Source organism: Pogoniulus pusillus, chromosome 20 (assembly GCF_015220805.1).
Source record: "Pogoniulus pusillus isolate bPogPus1 chromosome 20, bPogPus1.pri, whole genome shotgun sequence".
Taxonomy (NCBI): domain Eukaryota; kingdom Metazoa; phylum Chordata; class Aves; order Piciformes; family Lybiidae; genus Pogoniulus; species Pogoniulus pusillus.
In genome coordinates this window covers 12,088,605-12,110,703 of record NC_087283.1, presented here as the reverse complement: position 1 = coordinate 12,110,703, position 22,099 = coordinate 12,088,605, and the positions used below count along the sequence as shown (strand labels likewise).

Sequence of the window (22,099 nt, the reverse complement as noted above, 5' to 3'; positions counted from 1 at the left end):
ACTGTAGCAGGCTGCCCAGAGGTAGAGGAAGTCTCCATCTCTGGAGACATTCAGAACCTGCTGAATGTACTCCTGTATGGCCATCTTTAGGTGAACCTGCCTTGGCAGCAGGCATTGGACTCGATCTCCAGAGATCACTTCCAACTGCTAACATTCTGTGATGAAACAACAGAAATAACATCTATTGCAAGGATAGCTAAATCTATCTCTTGAATAATACCCAATTTGCCAATATTTAAACCATGTCTCCTATCTCTATGAAACATTATACAATCATCAACAAAACACCTCAGGGAGGAAGTGAACTTGCAAAACATTAGTCTAATTTTACTAGGTGTCCCCCAGATGCAACCACAGACCCATCCACATCAAAACAATTCAGGGCTCTTTCTGAAAATGAACATTAGGTTCTACTTGCTATTATCTAGCCATGAACTACTCCTGAAGCATGTTCCCTGCCTTTTTGGTTTATATGAGCTACCTCACAAACTCACAGTATGTTTCTGATGTGCAGCTTCTAAGGATGCCCCTGACATGCAGCATACACTTTCAGCTCCATATTACTGCTAACTTAAATCGCTAAATCTTCTTGTCACATCTTCATAGTTTACACTTGGAAACCAGTTTGTCATTTTAGAGCAGAAACACAGAGGTGGTCGTGTTCCATTTGTTGGTTTGGGGTTTAACAGGCATTTACTACTTCAAAGCTGTGCCAAAAGAAACACCTTGTGTGTTTCTACACTACGCCATTGCTTGAAGCGCATCATGCTGCCTGGCTTGGCCCTGGACAATGAAATATTTAGGAACTCCTCACTTAGGAAGGCAAGAATTCTCATCACCTAAGCACAGCAGCTGCAAGGTAAACGCTACCAGTTATTTTGAGACTTAGGAACAAAACAACTGGTTCGGCCACACTGGGCCACCGCGAGTGCACAGGTATCGCTCTTGGTTCTCCGCTGCTCAGATGAACTCTAAGGTAAGATGACAAATGTATCCATGGAGCCACCCACACCTATACTGCAGCGGTCTGTGGAGAGGGCTGCAGGAGCACAGCCGCACAGCCGGAGCCAGCGCGGAGCCGAAGGGCCGGGGCACGGCGGCAGGTAAGCACCGCCACAGCCCCGCGGGCACAGGCGCCGCAAGGGACTCGCCAGCGCCGCGGCGGGGCGGGGCCACGGCAGCCCCCGCGCTGGTCTCCGGGACAACGGCGCGCGGCCACCGCCGCCGCGCCCACCCGCTAGTCACCTGACCTGCGCCGCGCTCACGTGATACGGACTCCATCGTCGCCATCTTGAAGCTGTGGCCAGGGGTGAGGGGAAAAAATTCTTTCTTCATGCAAACGCAGGTAAAAAGCAGGGGTTGCCCTCGGGCCCGCCGCGGCGAGCAGGAAGCGGCAGCAGCCCGGCGGCGACGGGCGGTAGGGCGCGAGGCGCGGTGTTGGGCAGACAGGCCCCGGGACGGCACGCCGCAGCCCATGTGCGGAGCCGCGGGCGGTTGCGGTTCCTAGAGGAGCCTTCCCCAGGCTCGGTTCCGCCGCCTTCCTACCCCACACTCCTCACCACATCACCTCTGCAGCAGGCCAGCTCTACGCAGTTCAGCTGCTGGAGCAGAAGGCGCTGGTTCTGCCCACCTTGTGGCGTCAGGCCCGCTGCTCGAGGGCCCCACCACCGGCACCTGCGCGATATAAAGCGGGGCCCGCCCGGGGAGTGGCGGCAGGTGCGGGTGTGGCCGGCAGAGAGCGTGGAGGGCAGGGAAAGGCAAGTTGGGTTCCGCAGGATAGCGTCGTGGATCCGCGGCCGGACGTCTCCGAGCCGCAGTCCCGGGGCAGGGGCTCCTCTGTCCGGGGGTGACGCTTGGCAGCACGGAGCTTCCGCTGATGAAGTTTTCCCAAACCTCGGGAGCCGCGATGTGATCGGACCGGCATCTCCGAGTCAGATCGTTGTGCAAAACCGTGGTTGACTTTTCCGAGACCTGGAGGCATTCCACCTTGTCTGTGCCATGCTGCTCGAGTGGGCGTTGGGCATAGGTGGCACGGGCACCTCCAGCGCAGAGGCATTTTCCTCTGCTCTGGATCTGCCCTTTCAGGCCCATTTGCCACCCCTAGTCATGTAAAGGACGCATGCTGGTAGAGCCATTTGCTGAGCTGAAGTTTTGTGTCATGGAAGATCGAATCACCTTTGTTCTTAGTCAAAATGATGTAGTTATTAACATCCAGATCTTTTTATACAATTCTTGTCATCTCTCTAAAAACCAAAACCCACATCAGAAAACATTAAATTTACTCTAAACAAAGAATGACATCACATATATATATCATAGTTACACATCAGCTACAAGCATCCTAAAATACTCTCTCTGTTTTCATTTTTGACATAGCAATAATATGTGGCATCATAGTTCTCCTCTGGTCTATTTTTTTCTTAGTTTCTGTGCTGCTTTCAAATGAGAGAGGTTGTGGAAATACTTGCCTGGTCAACATTGCTTGCAAGGTTTTTAAAGGGATAGCAGCATGTGCTCATAATTTTCCTTAGCTAATTTTCAAACTGAAAATACTTGAGATGCATATTATTCCACTGAGCACTTCATGCAATGTTAAATTTGCTTTCAGAGGAAAAAGCACATGAGCACATGAAACAAATAGCAAAGTATTTTTGTATAACTGAATAGGATGGTTTCCAAATAATAACCTGGAACTTACTGTTACACAGTTGGAGATACTACATAAAAGTCGCATAGACAAAAAAGTTAGTAGCTTCAGATTCTAGTTGTTGTAGATTCAGCTACCCTGTGGCAGTTAGATCCATGAACGTGAGTTGTGAATGATACTAATATTGCATTGTATCGATAGCTCTCATGATAACCTGAAGTGTAAAGCTGAATGGCAAATAAAGGTAACTTGAATAGTTCTGCCCAGAAATTTTCTGTAGTGGGAAAGGGGCACCACAGAGCCCACCTACATAGGTTCATTATACTGCTGCATACAAAGTCAGTAAGTAGAAAAGAGTGGATTTCTTGGGTCTTTAGGACCACTTTTGGAAGTTCTAGTTTGGCCTGTGTCTTCAAAAACAAGCAAAAACCTCACATGATGCCAATCTGGCATCTGTTTCTATTCTGAATTTTGAATACAGCATGTAAATTACATACTGTGTCTAAACTTTATGTGTTTGTATAGTGGAACTTGGATAGGGTCTTTTTTGACATTTTTTTGAGAGACAGATTTCCCTGTAAGGCTTTTTTGTCTAGCTTCTCCACCCCACACCTCACAGCTTTGCCCACGTCAAAAAGTATGTTTTCATGTAAATTTATCTATGTTGGCTACTAATTTAACATCCAACAGTACCACATTATTGCCTGTGGTTTATGGTTAGACATGTTCAAAGGAAATGTAAGTGGAAATAGCTACTGCCTTCAGCTTCCCCTCCAAACAGAAAAAAAAAATCTTAATGACTTTACTTCAAACTGATTTTCCCTACAATTAGAGAACCATAAAAAATGTTACAATTCGTAGCTTTTCCAGAAAATTACATTTGTCATGAAAAGCATGATTTGACATTTGAATTGTCTTAAATGTAGTCATAGCAAAATGACTAATGCAAGTATATACCAGAATTACTTTTCCTAACATTTTAAGGAAAAACTGTTCATTGTTGCAAGTTGTCATTTGATTTAAGAGACATCAGTGAATCAAAGTGTTGGGAATGCATCCTTATATCATTTCATGGCTTTTTAACATAAATGTGCCAATTACTATTGATTGGTGTATTTAAATGTCTAGCATTCAGAGGTGGAGTCCTCATAAAGAAAAAGAATGCTGTAACAAAGCTGTTCTTGGGAAATATTCATCTTGCCTTTGTAGAGCTTGGAAGCAGGCCGTCATAGGCTCTCTTGGAATTATTCTGTCCAGCTCTATCAAGTAGCATCTACATGATCCACTATATGTCCTCAAAGTCTTTGCCCATTTATATAGCTATTCACCTTAGGCTTCCCTATTTAGTAGAAGGAGACATTTAAATAGTACTGGGTTGTATTTTTGCTACTGTGCAGGCATGCATTTTATTTTTTTTTATAAACTTCTTTCTCCTAGGTATTATGGAAGAAGGAAGCAGTGTTGCAGTATTGATGCCAAATATTGGGGAGCAGGAAGCTGTGCTGATTTCTGAAACAGTCATTGGCCCAACACTGCAGAGCAGTGAAGATCAGAGAAAATGTAAAACTGATCCACTAATCCACGTGATCCAAAAACTAAGCAAAATAGTTGAAAGTGAGAAGTCACAAAGATGCCTTTTAATAGGGAAAAAACGTTCCCATCCTAATGCTTCTACACAGTCCTTTGACACAGATATTTGTGAAATCCCAGCTAAAACAATTGAGCTATCTGTTATTGCTACTCAAAAGACTGAAGAGTTACAAGATTACTTTGTGACTGAGTGTCTTCCACAAAGTAAAAAAAAGGTGATGTGCTACCAGTGTAGTCTATGTAAGTTTCTATCACCTTCGCTCTTAACACTACAAGAGCATATAAAGCAACATGGGCAGAAAAACGAAGTGATATTAATGTGCTCAGAATGTCATTTTGCTTCCAAAAGCCAAGAAGAACTTGAATCTCACTTCCAAAATTACCATGAGAATGGTGTTAAAAATAGCATCCAGACAAAAGGGCAGCAGTGTGTAAATGTTGCAAGTTCATTTTTGCAAGGGCCATTGGAAGGAAGTATCAAATCAAGGACTGATCAGACAGGAAATCTGGAATGTAAAGATATGACTCAGTCCACACATATGCCTGAAATGGGTAGGAGGAAATGGTACACTTACGAGCAGTATGGCATGTACCGGTGTTTGATTTGTCGGTACACCTGTGGTCAGCAGAGAATGTTGAAAACACATGCCTGGAAACATGCTGGTGAGGTTGACTGCTCCTATCCTATCTTTGAAGAAGAAAATGAAACTACCAACTTGTCAGAGACGGTTGTAACTCACACACCTCAGAGCGTGGATACAGTTGTTCTTTCTTTGGAAAACAGTGAACTTGATATCCACAGTGAACATTCTCTTCAGCTTCAGATTTGCAATTCTGAGCAACTGTCATGTAAATCACCAGTAGGAACAAACATAAAAGAGGAAGAATTGTTGAATCAGTCTGCAGTGCATTCACCTGCCACAGAGGTTTTAGAGGAGACGGTATCAGATACAGAACAGGATAATATGATAACTGATAGCCTACTTTCATCAGCACAGAAAATCATCAATTGTAGTCCAAATAAAAAAGGGCATGTTAACGTAATAGTAGAGCGTTTGCCAGGTGCTGAAGAAAGTGTCTTACAAAAGCCTTTCTTGATGAACACTGACATTGAAACAGAAAAAAAATTAATCTCAGAAGAGTCCAGTGCTGCCCAGGAAGAACGTGATGAAGTTTATCATTCAAATGAAATTCAGGAAGTAATAATAAGTTGGAATAATACAGAGAAGAAAGATAACGAATCAAGCTCCAGTAAAAATGTAACAGCTGATGAAAATGTGCCTCCTGCACGAAGAAGGACAAATTCAGAGTCTTTACGACTACATTCATTGGCTGCAGAAGCTCTTGTTACAATGCCTATCAGAGCTGCAGAACTAACAAGGTCTAGCTTCAAGGCTCTGACCGGAGAAGATGCCATGGATGCAGGTGCAGGACAGGGAGAAGCAAATGGTCCATGCATGGCTCATTCTAAAGCAGTATCCTCACTTAAGAGTCCCACAGAGGAGCTGAGCAGCTTAAACCAAAGTGAGTGTACAATAGTTGAGATAGAGAAAGAAAGGTCAGAGTTATCAGAAGCACCAATTAAAATGGGTATCAGTATGTCACTACTCACTGTCATTGAAAAACTGAAGGAGAGGACAGATCAGAATGCTTCGGATGATGACATTTTGAAAGAACTACAAGACAACGCACAATGCCAAAATGCAAATGATGCAACCATTGCTGGAGGTAACCTGGTGGAATATATACCTAATGCAGATCGGCCCTACCGCTGTCGCCTCTGCCATTACAGCAGCGGTAACAAGGGCTACATAAAACAGCACTTGAGAGTCCATCGTCAGAGGCAGCCCTACCAGTGTCCTATTTGTGAACATATTGCTGACAATAGTAAGGACTTAGAGAGCCACATGATCAACCACTGCAAAACAAGAATGTATCAGTGCAAGCAATGTGAAGAATCCTTTCATTATAAGGTAAAGTTCTTTGCCTGTCTATAACAGCTAAATAACTTATTTTCTACTTTTTTAAATAACTGGTGATCCCTCTTGTTGACTTAATTCAGTCTGACATCCTGGTTTCTTGTTATTACAATTGGGGATTATTGCCAGCAGCACCCTTCAAATAGACAATTCAGCTGGAATTATTCTGCTTACCCATTGAAGTAGACTTGCTTCTTCACATAAGTTGTTTTCCAAGAACCATCTCTTATGGACATATTAATACCGTGTTTTTCTGCCCTCATGTAGCAACTACAGAAAGAAACAGAAGCATTGAGGACTTCATAGTTGAAACTTTAAGAGTTCTCTAACATGCCAGCTAGTTGTGAGTGTTTGCAAAAGCTATTATGGCATTTGGGGCTAACATGAAACACTTGGAAATTATTTTCATTTTTACCATTGTTGTGTTGGTCTGGTTGTTCTGTAGATCTTAGATCTGAAAGATTACACATCAGAGCAGACTAATGTACTTCTTCCTGTTTTACAATTATTATAAGCATTCTTGCTGGTGAGTGCGTTCCTACCCACTCACTTCAGTACTTTAGAATATAGAATCTATTGCTGTATGCAGTGGTCGTGCAATTTTTCCCATATTTACTGTTGTTTAGTCCTGCTTTGGAAAAAGTATAGGTAGAGTAGCAAAAGCCTCTGTTGCCACTCTCCTCCCCATGCAAGTAGAAACAGGAATAACATACTCTTAAGTCATCAGGCAATATGAAAATTGAGATGATTTTCACATAACCCATACTCTAACCTCTAATGTAATACTGCCTTTAGAGTATACTAATCTTGGAGGAAGAAATATTTGCCATTTGTCTGTGGGAATGTGGGAAGAAAGAAATGTATCTTCTAAATGAACACAAATAAAATCCTCTCTGTCACTTTCATCAATCTTTGATGTTATTAACGTTAAGTACTTTGTTTTGTTTCTAGTAAAATTACCTGGGGTTTTATATATATTTATATATGTGTTAACATACATTTTGTAACAGTTGCCACTAAAACTTGAGCAACAATGTCACAAGTGATTGCAACCTTTGAAGTGATCAATGTATGTTTGTAGTGTATTTAAATGTGAGAATTTCCTTTTTTCAGAGCCAACTGCGAAATCATGAAAGAGAGCAACACAGTCTTCCAGATATCATTTCTACAGCTACGTCGAACAAACTAATTGTTTCCAGTGAAGCAGATGAAAGAGAAGGTACTGCTTACAATTACACTTGAAATTACAGTCACTCATTACTTCTGTTTGCTATCTTTACATAAAGTGGTTTAAGTCTTGTTCATGCTGAAATGTTCACGTGCCTGTCCATAACCTTAAATGCATATGATTTTCAGTGCACAAAACATAACCATAGTCAGTTTTGAGGTGTTTTACTGGCATTTATTGGTAGTTAAGTATTTTTAACCTGTCACTGGGCCTTGTATTTCTTCTTATAAAGAACAACTCGTATGGAATATTATTCTGAATTTTTCAAAAGAAAAATCTTTTTGTCCTTCCTTCAGCAGCTACAGTATTTTCCAAATCACTTACAGCAAACAAAAGCCTTTTTTACACTCACTGTGGTAGCTTGCTGTCAGGATGTATGTGTACAATATGATTCATTCTGTGTTTAGAAATTTCTGTTTAATTACAGTAATGCCCAACATGAGTCATGTTTTTCCCTCTAAAAATGCATTCTAAAAATGCAACCTATATCTGTAATAGTTGCTAGGGTAACAGTAGATGTACATTTTCTAAATGTTTAACCTTGTGTCTGCTTATAGTTGAATAGTGTTTGTTTTAAAATGAACAACAAAACCCAAACAAACCCTGGGTATGTTAAGGTAGTGAAAATGGGGGGGAAATAGCCACATTTTAAAGTTTAGGAGAAAACATGGTGTTAAAATCCTATGATTATCCTGGAGGCCCAGTATCTTGCAACTTGAATGCATCCTCCTCTTTGGTGAGTTGAAGTAATTGAAAATACAGTATTTTTATTCTTCAGGCAACACTAATTATTAGCATTTGGCACTTTTAGGGCACTATGGAAAAGTGCTAGCAATTATATTCACTTCTGAACGTATATGAGTTTAAGTATTTCCCTTTTATAAACATAACTCTTTTCTGTCCTAACTATGATCTCTTTTTTGTTTAGATAGCAAAATGCATACTATAATACTACTTAGATCGCATATGCAATTTCTAGGTTTGCTTCTACAGCTAAGAAGTTTGATGATTATCTCTGAAATTGATGGAGCATGAGCTAGGGTGGATGGCTTGAACCATTAATGATTTGTCCAAAGCAACATGGTAGATGTCAGGGTAGAATGAGATCATTACCTCTTGACTTCTGTTCTCTTACGCTGCCCCCATTTCTGGCTTTCAGTGTATAAGTTAGAAATTTAAAAGTTAATTACCATATCAGCCTCAGGTAAAATGACTCTTCCCAACTCCTTTTCACTCTCATCAATGCAGAAGGCTTTGAAATTCAGAGTCTGTAATGTGTGTTACATCCCTAAGACATAAGTTCAAGAGAGTGAATCTGAAAGGCAGTGGAGATAGGAAGAGGGCTAGCAAGGGTCTGCTAGTAGTGGGAAGGTTCCTCATTAAGTAGCAGGTTTCTTTCTTCAGAAGAAATAGCATAAATGTTGTTAGGATAAAACCAACAATATTAGTTTAGCTGGTTACAAACATCTGTGAGCAAAACTTGGGCTACTATTAATGACAACGTTTGTTTTAAATCACTATTTTTAAAGATATCATGATACAGGAAAAAGTACTTTGAAAAGCCTGAAACACAAAAGATTTGGGGGAATAGTGTACCTTTTGAGCTAAAGTCCTGTTAAGGTGACTGCAAAGCAAAGTGCCTGTAAGCTTTTGAAAACAATATATTTTAATAAGGTGGTTTTAGAGTTTGTATCCTGATCTTACAACTTCACTTCCATGAAAGAAGAGTCCCTATTCAAGAAAAATGCCTGCTTTCAGTTTAATTACTTTAGAGACTTTTTAAAAATATTTTTTCTCCTATTACAAAAGTGTGACAGTCATGCACTTTAATTGATTGTTTACTTCACGTGAAATCTAGTAATGTGGCTTGAATTAAAACCATTCTCCTTTTAAACTTTTATTAACTCATACTGTGGAACGCTTAAATTATTTCAGAACCAATTTATAATCAAATTGCAACACCACTGCAGTACAGCAATCTCTTGTCAAACAGATGTCATCCCTATAAAGCGACACAAACCAAAGAAGTTTATGGCATAGCATCTGTTTATGTGAAAGATGCCTGAGCTGGAACAGTTTCATTTCTTGTTTATGAAATAGTTAGTCCTAAAAGTCCCTTTATTCAGCATGGTTGTACAATAAATTGAAAGGGATCATTATGACACTGGATATGTTCAGATTGTAAATGTCTAATAATGAAGGAATAGGGTAATAAGCAGCATTACAGGAGCACCTGTTACTGCTGCTAGAACAAAGATCTGTCATTTCCATATTCACTTTTAAGAGACCTTATATCCTCTATACTGAAAGCTAAAAAGGCCTGAAACCCACAAGAAATATGGCAGTGGTGGGGGTGGGAGGCACAACTGCTGCTTTGCACCAGTGAGAGATTATATGATGTATTATAATTTACATGTATTTTGTGGAAGGAATAAATATAGTGACTGGTGTAAATAATTGCTCCTAAGTGAGCTCTACTGGGTGGTTAGCCACTTATAACTATGCCATAGATAATGTTTGCATAATGCTTTAAAAATCTCATTAGATACTGTTAGTTTTAAGCTGCCTGCCCAATAAAATACTAAATTCATAACAGAAAATGCATTTGGAAGCAGTTTATTCTAAAGCTGCAGAAATTAAGATGGAAACTTCATTGAAGTAGAGCATTCAATAGCTTAACCTTCACACAACCCCTGCTCTCCCATAGATCTGCATCCCAGTAAATGTCTTTGTATTCCTGTGAAGTCTTCAACATTCATAAAAGAATAATTGTAGAAATAAAAGTTCCAAAATCTCCAACTATAAAATTAAGATTGTTTTAATAATTTACATTAAAGAAAACTAATAAATTTTACTGTCTGAGCAAAATTATTATATACTTTGCCTTAAGTTTGGCTTGCAAAGTGTGCACATTCTATTTTACTGTATAAGAATGAGTGAGCACTGTGTCATGTTTTAAAGGGGAAAATATAAAATATTTTTTTCTATTCTCTTGGTACATGCAGAATTATTCAAATTTTATTTCATAGACTGTCTCTGTATTCAGGTTGCTATTCAATTTTATATCATATACTATATATTCTTCAGAATAACCCTCTGGGGTTATCAGCCCTAACTAATTGCTTTGCATCTTGAACTGAAAGTGCCAGATTTTGGAGTGAAAGTTTAACTAGTAGTGATTTTCCCTTACTGTTTAAATTATTTGTGTGACTGTATCCCTCAGAATAATTTATCTAAGACTTGTTTTGACATCATTGCCTACCTGTGCAGGAAAAAGAATGAGTGTAAAAAGCTGAACTTCTGTTTTGGATGCCTCACTCTACTGGTTATTCTGCAATGTCTCCTTAAAAAGAGTCTTACAGTAAAGATTCTTAGCTGTTACTTTGATAATGAAAGGACTCACTCTGGATTATTGGAGTCCAGCATCATCAAGAGAACAAATTATATTTACAAAATCTGTTCAGTATTTTGGAAACTGAAATTATTTTCAGGTTTGTTGTGCAAGATTTGAGCTTTATGCTTTGTCTTCCACACATTATTTATTGAATTGTATATCTATTTTGGTTTGGGGATGTACTTTAGTAATGAGTCTCTACCCACTGGACAAAATCTCTAAGGATCTCTGTCTTCTTCAAAGTCCAGGTACATAACTGAGAGTAATGGCTTGACTTGTTCGGCCAGCTAATAACTATTTGGTGTAAAGATAAAATGAACTTGAGCATCTTACTTGAAGACAAAAAGGAGGGGGAAAAAGGTAGAATTATGTAGGCTAGTAAAGAGGTTAGATGCAGAAAGAAAACTCTTTGGTTTTAGTTTGATGTTTCTTTTGACAGTAGTGCTGATTTAAATAGGTCCAGACTTGGTGTTCCTTTGTTTCATGCTGTTCTGTCATTTAGGGGGTGCACTAAGGCTGCATGATAGACTGGAATGGGAGAACGACCTGTGTGAAAAATACCATCCCTCTTCCCGAATGTTAGTATGTTAACCCAAATCAGTTTCATTATTCAGTGGGAGAGCAGGAATAGCACTGTTTAACTCAGCATGTTTATATCTCAAAAATACTCAATCTGTGTGCTTATAGGCACACATTTTCCTAAGGTAAATGAGTCTTTAGCCTTTGTCTTTGAAACCATTAATTTTTCAACAGTCTCTTTCATTCTAGAATGGAAAACAATATTTTTGTTGCAATTACTTTTTAGTAATTTGGAGAAGTTTCAAATTATTTCCTAACACATCTGGTCGGGTTGTTTTGTCATCTCAGATTCTTCTGAAACCATGAATTTATGTGGTTGGTTAAAAAAAATAGATGCTTTGGGAGATGCTTTGCTTTTCTATGTTTGCAAGTTGGAAACTTGTACTTTCTCAATGCCCATCATCTCCTTTGATTTGATTCATTCTGCAAAGCAGTGAAACTGCTGGGTCCAGCACTTCCCACATTTTATCACCTTTTACTGTAAGACAGGATTTTAACCAAACTGCAATATGAAGTGTCTGTCTAGAGAGAAAGAATGTGTTTTCATAAAATTATCATAATTTCAGTAGATGGTAGGGTGAATGCAGAAGAAACTATACTCTATGTCCATTGCCAGTTTGCTCCAAATACTTTAGAAGTATTAAATATTTATAAATGTATAAAAGTATTACTTCAAAACATTAAATCTTGTTTCTTAATTCAATCATGCAGAAATTATCATCTGAGAACTTCTTAAAATGCTGAATGCAACTCTCTAAAATAATGGATTTTGTTTCACATAGGAAATAAGTCTTCAGTTCAGAAACTATACAGGTGTGATGTGTGTGACTACACAAGCACAACTTATGTTGGTGTCCGAAATCACAGACGAATTCACAACTCAGATAAGCCATATAGGTAAGTGCCTTGGTTATTGCTGGCTTATGCTGTGTGGTTGCTTCATCATGGTCCTATTGCTACTTCGCATGTTGATTTCTACAGTATGTAGCAAAATTCTGCCTTTTCTTTTGTCACTAATCCTCTCCTCTTTTTCACAGGTTTCAATCAATATTAACATACTTAGGATCAGATTTTATCACTTTTCTACAAGGATGTTATATAGATTTATACAGAAACTTTGATACCTAAAATCACATGTAACGCTACAGCTCAGATCCCCAGCAGAAAAATAAAGCATGCATTTTTTATTGGTTGATGCATAAATTCCTGCAAATTCAATCTATTCTCTTTCAGTGTGGATCTCTGTCCCTCTCTAGTGGCTAGAAAATAAATCTGAGTTAACAGAATTGTTGAGGTAATATACTTCTATCTTTTAATACAAATTCTGGGAACTCTACACCTTGAAATGTTGAGCTCAGCCAGGGACTTTCTCTTTTGGCTAAACAAACCCAGAAGACATGTTGTATTTTGATTTGTGCATTCTAATGATATCCCATAATGTTAGCAAAAAATTGCAAGATGTTTGCTCAGAGACCACATATGGAATACAAATAGATTTATTTTTTTTCTCTTCAGGAGCTTTCATATTGCAACCACTTCTTACTTAGTGGGGCTGGAACAGCAGACACTGTTGTGTCTTACATATGAGAGTTTTCTGGCGATAGCCAGCCTTTTTGATTTGGGAACTTCTGAACATTTTCTATTGGTGATACAGAATGCTGCATGCTAAGTTTAAAACTACTGATCTGGCTGCTTTTCTTTTTCTTTTTTTCATGAAACCCTTAGACAGGGTACTTAAGCCACAGCCTAAAAACCCAGAAATATCCAGTATTTGTGGTATTTCTTAGTCTAAAACATGTATTCATCAAACCTTCTTATTATCAGATTACAACCTACTATATCGTTGCCACTTTTATAGCTGCAAACTTCTTTTGTTTGACAAAAATTGCTGGAAATTAAACTGTATATATAGCCTCCAGTGATGCATTTTTGCAGATTTGATACCTTTTGGATTTTAATATTGCATAATTAAGTCCTTTCAAAAATAAAGTAAGTACTCTTGAATAATCTCAAGGTAAGTAAGTATTCTGCAGTCTCAAGCTGTTTTACTCTATAGACCTGACTTAGTTAATATTGGGAATTTTACTATTTAAAAAGAACAAACAACTAAAGTCTTAACAAATAGAGTTTTAGCTGAGTTTAATAACTTCTGTTTCAGTATGTTATATACAGGAAGCTCTTATGGTAGCATATTGATATTTATGAATAGCACAGTATTTTGTATGATACTTTGGGATATAAATCCACTGATCTAAGTTTAGCTCCAGACTGGTTTATGTACTGGTGTTAGAAAAAGCTATTTTATCAAATGTAAAACAGCAGGATGTGACACACTTGTCTTAGGCACTTGAATCTAAAGGTATTGATCTTGTCCCCGCCTTCTATTTCAGATCTAACATTCTGAAACTGCAACATTTTATTACCAAATAGATAGTTTGGCTTTTAAAATGTCATGAGAAACATGGCTGTTGCATTAAGTAGAATACGCATTCTTGAGGAACAAGACTCACTTCTAGCTACACTGTGTTCCCTGAAGCTCTTAAGAGACATGTTCTGCCTTTTCATAAACAGCAACAAGCAACTTGCATCAGGGCTGCATTCATACAGGTGCATACACATCTCCCTTATACTTTGTGATGCTTACCAACTTGAGTAGATGCACACGAGGTAGATGTCCAGAAAGGAACATAGTCCATGTCTAGTGTTTCTTGCTCAAAGTGGAGAAAGCTTTTTTGGGCTGCAAAAGATTCTCACGGTCCAAAAACTAGAAGTTAATGTCATCACTTGGACTTCTGTACATACTGTTAGTCTTTAACTGTAGTCTTTCCAGATATTTTCACCTTCTCACAGATATTTACTTCTGGAGTAGTGCTAGCAGTTAATTACCAGATTAGTTTACTTCTTGTTGTCTCTTCAGATGTCGAGTATGTGACTTCGCCACCACAAATATGAATAGCTTGAAATGCCATATGAGGCGCCACCCCCAGGAGCATCAGGCAGTGCAGCTAATGGAACAGTACAAGTATGTAACAGTTCTAATTGGGCAAAAAGCTGTCATAGTAGTGATTTTGTTACATTAAAATACAAAGCAGAGTTCAGCTTCTATTCTTTTACTTCCTAGATTCATTCTTTGTTCTAGTAGCTTTGTTCCAGTAGGTTTTTTTTCATTCTTGTTTGGTTTTGGGGGTTGGTTGGTTTGTTTTGAGAGAAAGAAAGAGACTTGATGTAGCATTCAGGGATGTTTATGGTAGATAACTAAATGTGTCCACAACCTTCCTCTGGTATGGTATTTAGCTTTTCCTTTCCTGAATGGAGCAGTTGCATATAAACTGCCTACTGCAAGTAGTTTCTGGACCGTGTGAATTATGAAAGCATGCCTGAAATTCTTTGGAAGAATTTATGTGCCAAAGCCACATCAGGGACACTTCTACAAATGAACATTATAGATTGTTAAATTCCAGTACCCAGGAATGTTCCCTGGCTTTGATTAATATCCTAGTCTCGCCACAGTCTTCGCAAGTTAGAATCCAAATTGGCATCACACTGGCCTACTTACGATTTAGTATGAATAGTCATGTTTAAGTGAGGTGTGTCTCATTCATATGTGTATCTTACATATATATGAAATGTGTGCAATTGCTCACTACTAATGTGCTACAAAAAATAAAAACTGGGAAGGAAAATGATGAATATTCAGAACATCACTTGGTGTAAGATTTTTAAGAGCAATAGGAAGAATCCAAATAAAGAATCCAAAGAAACCCACGTAAGTGTTTCTTCTCAAGAAAGTCTGCTTCTACAACTTCAAAGTCCTTCCACTGCATCATTTCCCAAAAATGTTCTTAGTAGTGCTAAGCTCTATTTGCTTCACTGTCATCATACAGCATTGCTGAGTGCCCTTAGTATTACTGAAAATCCCTGAAAACCTCCACACTTTGGTCCCTGTATCCCCAAGGAAATAATCTGTCAAAACCTGTAAGATAATTGTTTTCTCAGTAGATCAATTTAGGACACACTTGAACAGTAAAGGTTAATAATTCAACATAGGTCAACCAGTAAGGCAGATCATACTGCAGAATTGAAAGGGTCATGCTACTAAACTGACTGGTAAAATAGTTTTGTTTCTCTGGAAATGTCTTGCATATGTTGTAACTACACATTAACTATATGATTGTAAACTGTAGCGCATCAGGCTAAAAGCTGTTGAATTTCTGTGTCTTTGATTTGAACTGTATGCTAAAGCAGTCAATAGCATTTGGCTCATCTGATTAGTAAATCACCTGAGTAAATTACTGTACTTAAAAAAAAAAAAACCAAGACTGCAGATAAAAAGAGATAAAACAAACACTGAACACAGCTTCATTTGCTGTTTTACCAACCCACTGACCAAGCTGTGTAAGTGGTGCAAAAAGAAAGAGTACATCTAATAAGATGAGTGGACTAGAGATTATTTGGTGATCTTTGTGTTCTGCTGAAAAATAATTTTGGCCTTATTTTATCTGTAAAGTAACTGTAAGGTCTGCCTTTTATCTTACTTTTAATGATGCCATTATTTTCTAACAGTCTTAATGTTTCTAATAAGATTCTCAACTTGAGAGTGAACTTGCCTATATTTGAAAGCACCCATTTTCTTTATAAGACTTCAAAGTAGAAGGAAAATAGCATAGAATGTTCCAGATCAAATAGTAGAGAAAAGGAGCTAGAAGGACATGCATGGTTTTACCCAGCAGGACAGAATTATCTTGCTACATAGGCAAGGCAATGTACCATGCCTTCAGCTAACTTGTGATTACTAATTTTTTGCTGTTCTCCACAGTCTTCTGCTGAGCAAAAATAGTTTCTCTATGATTATGATTATTTGCAAGTCATTGCATATGCTACTGTCATTAGGAGAAATGGTAAAACCTTATTGAATTATATAACATTGGTTTATGTGTTTCCAGGTCTTCAAAACAAAGAGTTACTAGTATAGTACTAATTTTAGCAGACTTACATAGTGAAAAATACTGCTTCAGCAGAAGACATCTTGCTGTCACTGAGGACTGACATAGACTGAGATGCTATAATTTGATTTCTGAAAAATTTCAGTCCTGGTCTTTTCCATGTGATTTGACAAACTGAAGACTTGCAAGGGAGCAGGTGACTAAGCAAAGTAACTTCCTTGTCTAAAGTCAGGGAGCTACGTCATCTTTGCCATTAGTACTGTTCAGTTCTGGAGCGATGTCACGCAGTATCATTCATCTTCATGCTAAGATGACTCATTTGTCATCTTACAAAGCAATTGTAAAAATCTCCTCTGGTGTATGTTCACATATGAAAAAAGTGCAAGGACTTGATCAGTCTTGGATTGTGTCTCTAAAAATATACTGCATCTCTATGTAAATAAGATTTATCCTTAAAGCTTATGCTCTTTGTTATGTAAGACAGTGTCTTATAGTGAAATAGAAAATTTAGTCTTATGGCACCTGGAGTTGATGGAGAACTGTGAACAAAACTGCCACCTGTCTGCATCTCCATCTGCAAATACACTGAAAATCTGACTGGATGCTGTCCACAGCTACCTGTTGTGGCTAATCCTGCCTGAGCAGGTGGACTGGACTAGGTCATCTCAAAAGGTCAACTTCAACAATTTTGTGATCTTTAAATAACTTATGCTACAGCAAGAAAGACTTTATTAGTTAATTAAAACTGTCACACAGCTCCTGCTTGATTCAGAGCAATGGCAAAGAGCTCATTACCTGCCTGCTAGATACCACACTGATGTGCTCTATTTCTGCAGTCATCAGAACTACTGCATTTTTGCAGTATTCGAGCAGTTTTAACAGGCCAAAGAGATAAAATTTTAATTCAGCTGTTTAAGAAGTGAGAAAAATGTTAAATTTCTCAGACCCTAAAAATAGTCTTAAATTTCAAGATAAAATGTTGCAAACTAACAACCTAGTTATAAAACTAAGAAGTGGAACTTCTGCTTACTAATCCACTACTAATAATAAACATTAACTTTTACATGTTTTTCTTTTTCCTCCACATTTTTTCTCTAGATGTTCTCTCTGTGGATATGTATGTAGCCATCCTCCATCCCTGAAGTCCCATATGTGGAAACATGCAAGTGACCAAAATTATAACTATGAACAAGTGAACAAGGCTATTAATGATGCAATTTCACAAAGTAGCAGGTAAGTCTGATTTCCTTTCGAGCCATATAATTGAGAATTTTCTAAAGACCCAAGTCTTATCGAAAACAAAGTTCCTGTCAAAAAGCAACAGCTGTATGTTTTGATTTTTTTGTTTGTTTTTATTATTATTTCAGGTTTCAAGGGCAGCTTCCTGACAAAACCTTACTAGAAGGCACAGAAGAAAGTACAGTACCTATACTAGGAAGTTCAGACAATTTGGTGTCTTTTACAGAGTCTATTAACCAGACTACAAATGAAATTTCAGGTTCTGATGAAAATGCAAAAACTAACTTGATGAATACCTCATGCAGTTTAGAAAAGAATTCCACTCTACCCCATCTTGGCACAGAATACTGTGTTCTTCTCTTCTGCTGCTGCATTTGTGGTTTTGAGTCTACCAACAAAGAAAATCTGCTCGATCATATGAAAGAACATGAAGGCGAAATAATAAACATCATTCTCAATAAGGACCACAGTGCAACTCAGAGCACAAACTAAGTGAAGCAGTAAGTTACAGAAAGGGTTTCCTAGAGTGATTATTTTCTTTCTTTGCAAATTTTTTCCTGAGAAACTTGCTAAAGAGAGTTGTAAGCAAAACTTGATTTGTCATCCCGAGTCCTTGTTTCAGTAGGAGTACAATATTTTAACCAGGGACCGATGAATGATTTAGAAGATAAATATAAGGAATGGGGAATAGAATGGTCTGTTTTAACCTGCTATTTCTCTATATGGTGCCAAGAATGTAGGATTGCTGATTTTTTTTATTCTATTGTCAGGTACTAGTCTGTAATAATGCAGTAATTAGTACAGTAAGTTAAAGCCCAAAGGTATGAAAGCTTTGTCTCAATTGAAAAGTTTTTATTCTTCCTCCCTCTTTGCTATTTTCTACATATTTCAGCAAGGAGCTTCTCTACCCTCTTTCTTGAAACTGGCAACAAACCAGATAAAAATTGATCTTATGAACCCCACTGCTCGGATTCTGTAAAGTAGGGAGAGGGGAATTGGACGAGGCCATCTGCATGCCTGCATATACACACAGGCATTGTATTTTTCTCAATCTATTTTTAGGGCCTCACAAATTCCAAGTTGTCCATAAACAAAGACTGATATCCTTTCTATCCATTTAGAGGAGCAGAATCTGAGGAGCCTAGAAGTATTTTGCTAATTACTATTTGTCTGATTGAATCCTAACTAAAAAGCCACTATCTTTGAACTGATAGTGTGTAAAAGATCCTTTATAATAACGACCTACTGTTTCTTAATGGTTCTCTTGACATACTTATCAGAACTATTAAAAAAACAGCTTATTGTATGTCACTTTTAATTTGTGGTGATTACTTTGCAGTATGTATGAGCAGTGTTTTTTAATGAGTACAAGACATTAACAGTAATTGTCACAAAGAGATGTAGATTAAATCTCCATAGATTCCTTAAAGATGTAGGTAAGCACAAAGTGGGATTTTGAGAAATGCATATGTGCTCTGGAGTTCTTTGAAATCCCACTGGCTGTCTAAATTTCCCATCTGCTGTAACTGTAGAAATAATTCACTGAAAGATGGAGTCATCTTCCTGGACAAAATTATATTTAAAAAAAATAGGCAAACAATATTTTAAGCAAAAACTATATCCAGTCACTTGTAAAATACATTTTACAGGTGCATATAAGGTGGATTCCTAAAGAGAAACTTTGCTTTCTGAGGAACACATAGAAGTTGCTCCCTTTTAATTCCTTCTAAAATTACAGTGCTTTTGTTTTGGGGTTTTGTTTGGGGTGTTTTTGACAGTTACAGCTATTTGCAGTAGAAGACATGCATCTATGGATCAGTTTGAGATCTTGCTATACTGGCTAATTACCTGGCAACTTCATCAAGACTATTTATAAAGTTGGCTACTTTGTTTGAAATATGTGCTTAAATCAAGTGAAGTAGTGGCACTTCCAAAGAAGCCCTTCAGCAGCCAGGTTTAAAACTTGTAGTTCAGCCATGTATTTCTGCATCTGATGAGTGGCAGATGCACAGAAGCATGCCTTGCTCCTGACATGGGGATGCAGATACTTGATTTTTAATAGCTCATTACTTAAAAACTGACTTACCCTTATAAAAACAGTATTTTATGGTTAGTTTGTTTATACATATCTGCTAGCAGAAATAAGCTACAACTGTAAATCCAAGAAGGTGTCATATGTAGTGTACATTCTCTTGCCCTATCACTAAATCAAAGTGGCAAACAAGAAATAAAAACAAGTCTTGTTACAGCTTTATAAAGCAGCACAAAATCTCAAGGCCAGAGTAAAGGCACTAAGATTCCAAGTAAGTTTGTTGATTTTTGTTTGCAAGTTATTTCCTCAATTTGCCTTGTTCTTTTGGGTTAACTATTTATTATTTGCTTTATAAATTTGATAGCAGAAAATACACATTTTACTGTAATAATTGGTCAGGATATAATGGCAAAGTATTTTTGTGTCAGATATTTGAGATGTTTTAAATACCTAAGTGAAGTAAGTATACATTATTTTTGGTTAAAAGTTATTTTTCATATTCCTATAGATGGATTTTGCAGTTTATTTACATGATCTCCAATTACAGACAGTAATCTTTTAATGGGATATTCATACTGTCTTATTGACAGCAATATTTTTCCTTCAGTGTAGAATTCACATGAAAATTAATACACTTTTCTGGAATATATCTCAACTGTCTCATTTAGAGATCCTGTTTGTTGAAAAAATGGAAGGTACAAAATGTGTACTAGTCAGTATTCCCAAAAACTGTATTGCCACATCACATTGTTACATTTGTGTAAAAGGATAATTACTTTAAAGTTTCTCAGCTAGTGAAAGATAAAAGGTAAAAAACTTACATTCATAAGAAGAAAACAGCAGTGAACCAAGACTTAAAAAACAAGTAACTTTGAATCTAAATTAACAGTTTTGGTATATGTGCAAGCTGCATTCGCAGTATTAAGTATAGTACACCAGAACTCATTGTAGGGGAATTGCTAAGGAGGATGATTCTATTTGCTGTTGCTTTTTTCTTTTTGACCATGTGTTCCTATACAATAGTAAAAAGTTAATTGCCTCTCAAAACTGTTATCAGGCCCATCAAATGCTAACAAATAATACTTTCCCATATGCACAGACATTTATTTTTAACTGTCTCCGTGCTGCTTGCCATTAGTTGCCCACTCACAGTTCCCATGGACTTGTATCAGAAGTTCTGCATATGAAGTATAGACTTAGTTTTTCTGAAAGCAAGTTAGTCCTCAGGTTATCTGCTTTAGAAAGTGTATGGCTGGCTTGGCTGCATGTTATGTAAGGGGGTTTTAAGCACATTTCAATGTCACCAACACTGTAGTCTTCCCTTTTCTTTAAGCTTATAAAATATTTTCAGGTCTTCTGTCACAGCACTGTCAGATGATCAACTAGTCAGTTCCTGCTTGTTTCAATTAGATTTTATTATGTGATATGAACTGTAACTTGCAACTTTTGTTTAAATGCCTATACTTCTACTAAAGAGAAAACTCCATTCATACCAGACTACACAGGTAAACAGGTGCATCTTTCATCTTTCTGAGTTATGCTTGGCCTGGAAAATGAGTGGGATTCAGTCAGAGTTGTTATATTTTCCTCTTTCAGAAGCACTTATTTAATCATTGAGAAAAATGTACAGTTGGTGCTCAAAGTAACATTTGTTAAGATATATTTAATAGAAATTTGCATTTGCATTTGATATTCATGAACATGGGTACATGTATTTTTTTAAGAAAAGGTATTGTAACACTATGGCACTGCTTTTATAGCCAAAGTATAAAAAAATCTAGAAAACTGACATGTAAAGACTGCAGTTAATTCTGACACTGTACCTTATTAAATAGGATTACCTTCATTTTATAAAACTATCCAGCACATTAAGCTGCATGCCTTAAGCTCTCTCTAGGATTGTGTTCCTGATAGACAACTGTTTGGAACTATGAAGCAAAGTCTGTAGTACTACTTTAACTACCTTCTGAAATACTGTACAATGCTAGAATAATTTATTTTGCTTTACAGGAGTTTGTCATGTATTGACTTTAATATTGTATTTTGGTAATAAACTTTTTTTTGTTAAACAGCTTAGTCACTTTTATTTGACCTGTATGCAATATGAAATGGAATGGAAAATTCACTGTACCAGTGTTCAGAGAGAGGAATCTGTTTAAGTCAGAAAGTATTTGAAATACTTTACTGCCATTTCTCACTCTTATGTCAAGTTATTGGAGTTCTAATATTGTTAATACAAGTTTCATAAAAGTAATTGTAGTGATGAAATACCAGACCATTAAGTCAAAACACTTGTAAGCATGAATGCAGTTATGATGGGACAATGCTGAAGGACAGAACTGCCCTTTCAAAATTCATAATGAAGCTAGTTGTGATTTTTTTTTCTCTGATTTAAATGGAGTGAAAGCCTTGTGCAAGTTTTTTTTCAGGTAAGTGACTGACTCTTGCTTATCCATTACATAATCTAA

At 37.4% G+C, this 22,099-nt stretch overlaps 1 protein-coding gene across 2 annotated transcripts; it reads left to right on the top strand.

Annotated features, from left to right (window-relative positions):
- The first annotated feature begins 1,293 nt into the window (after positions 1-1,293).
- ZNF507 (zinc finger protein 507) lies at positions 1,294-21,700 on the top strand. Of its 2 annotated transcripts, XM_064160259.1 has the most exons (7): positions 1,294-1,345; positions 4,085-6,210; positions 7,330-7,435; positions 12,200-12,314; positions 14,335-14,439; positions 17,459-17,593; positions 17,728-21,700. In XM_064160259.1, exons 2-7 carry the CDS (start codon positions 4,090-4,092, stop codon positions 18,089-18,091), a joined length of 2,946 nt encoding a protein of 981 aa, XP_064016329.1. In that variant the 5' UTR covers positions 1,294-1,345; positions 4,085-4,089; the 3' UTR covers positions 18,092-21,700. The 2 variants fall into 2 exon arrangements, with proteins under 2 accessions (XP_064016329.1, XP_064016331.1); XM_064160261.1 differs by lacking the exon at positions 14,335-14,439.
- Positions 21,701-22,099: the final 399 nt, after the last annotated feature.

Excerpts from the sequence above, each read along its gene's own strand:
- ZNF507 (XM_064160259.1), top strand. The coding sequence starts at position 4,090 with ATGGAAGAAGGAAGCAGTGTTGCAGTATTGATGCCAAATATTGGGGAG. Across the intron at positions 7,436-12,199 it reads TGAAGCAGATGAAAGAGAAG|GAAATAAGTCTTCAGTTCAG; the intron begins GTACTGCTTACA and ends TGTTTCACATAG. Across the intron at positions 14,440-17,458 it reads CAGCTAATGGAACAGTACAA|ATGTTCTCTCTGTGGATATG; the intron begins GTATGTAACAGT and ends TTTTTTCTCTAG.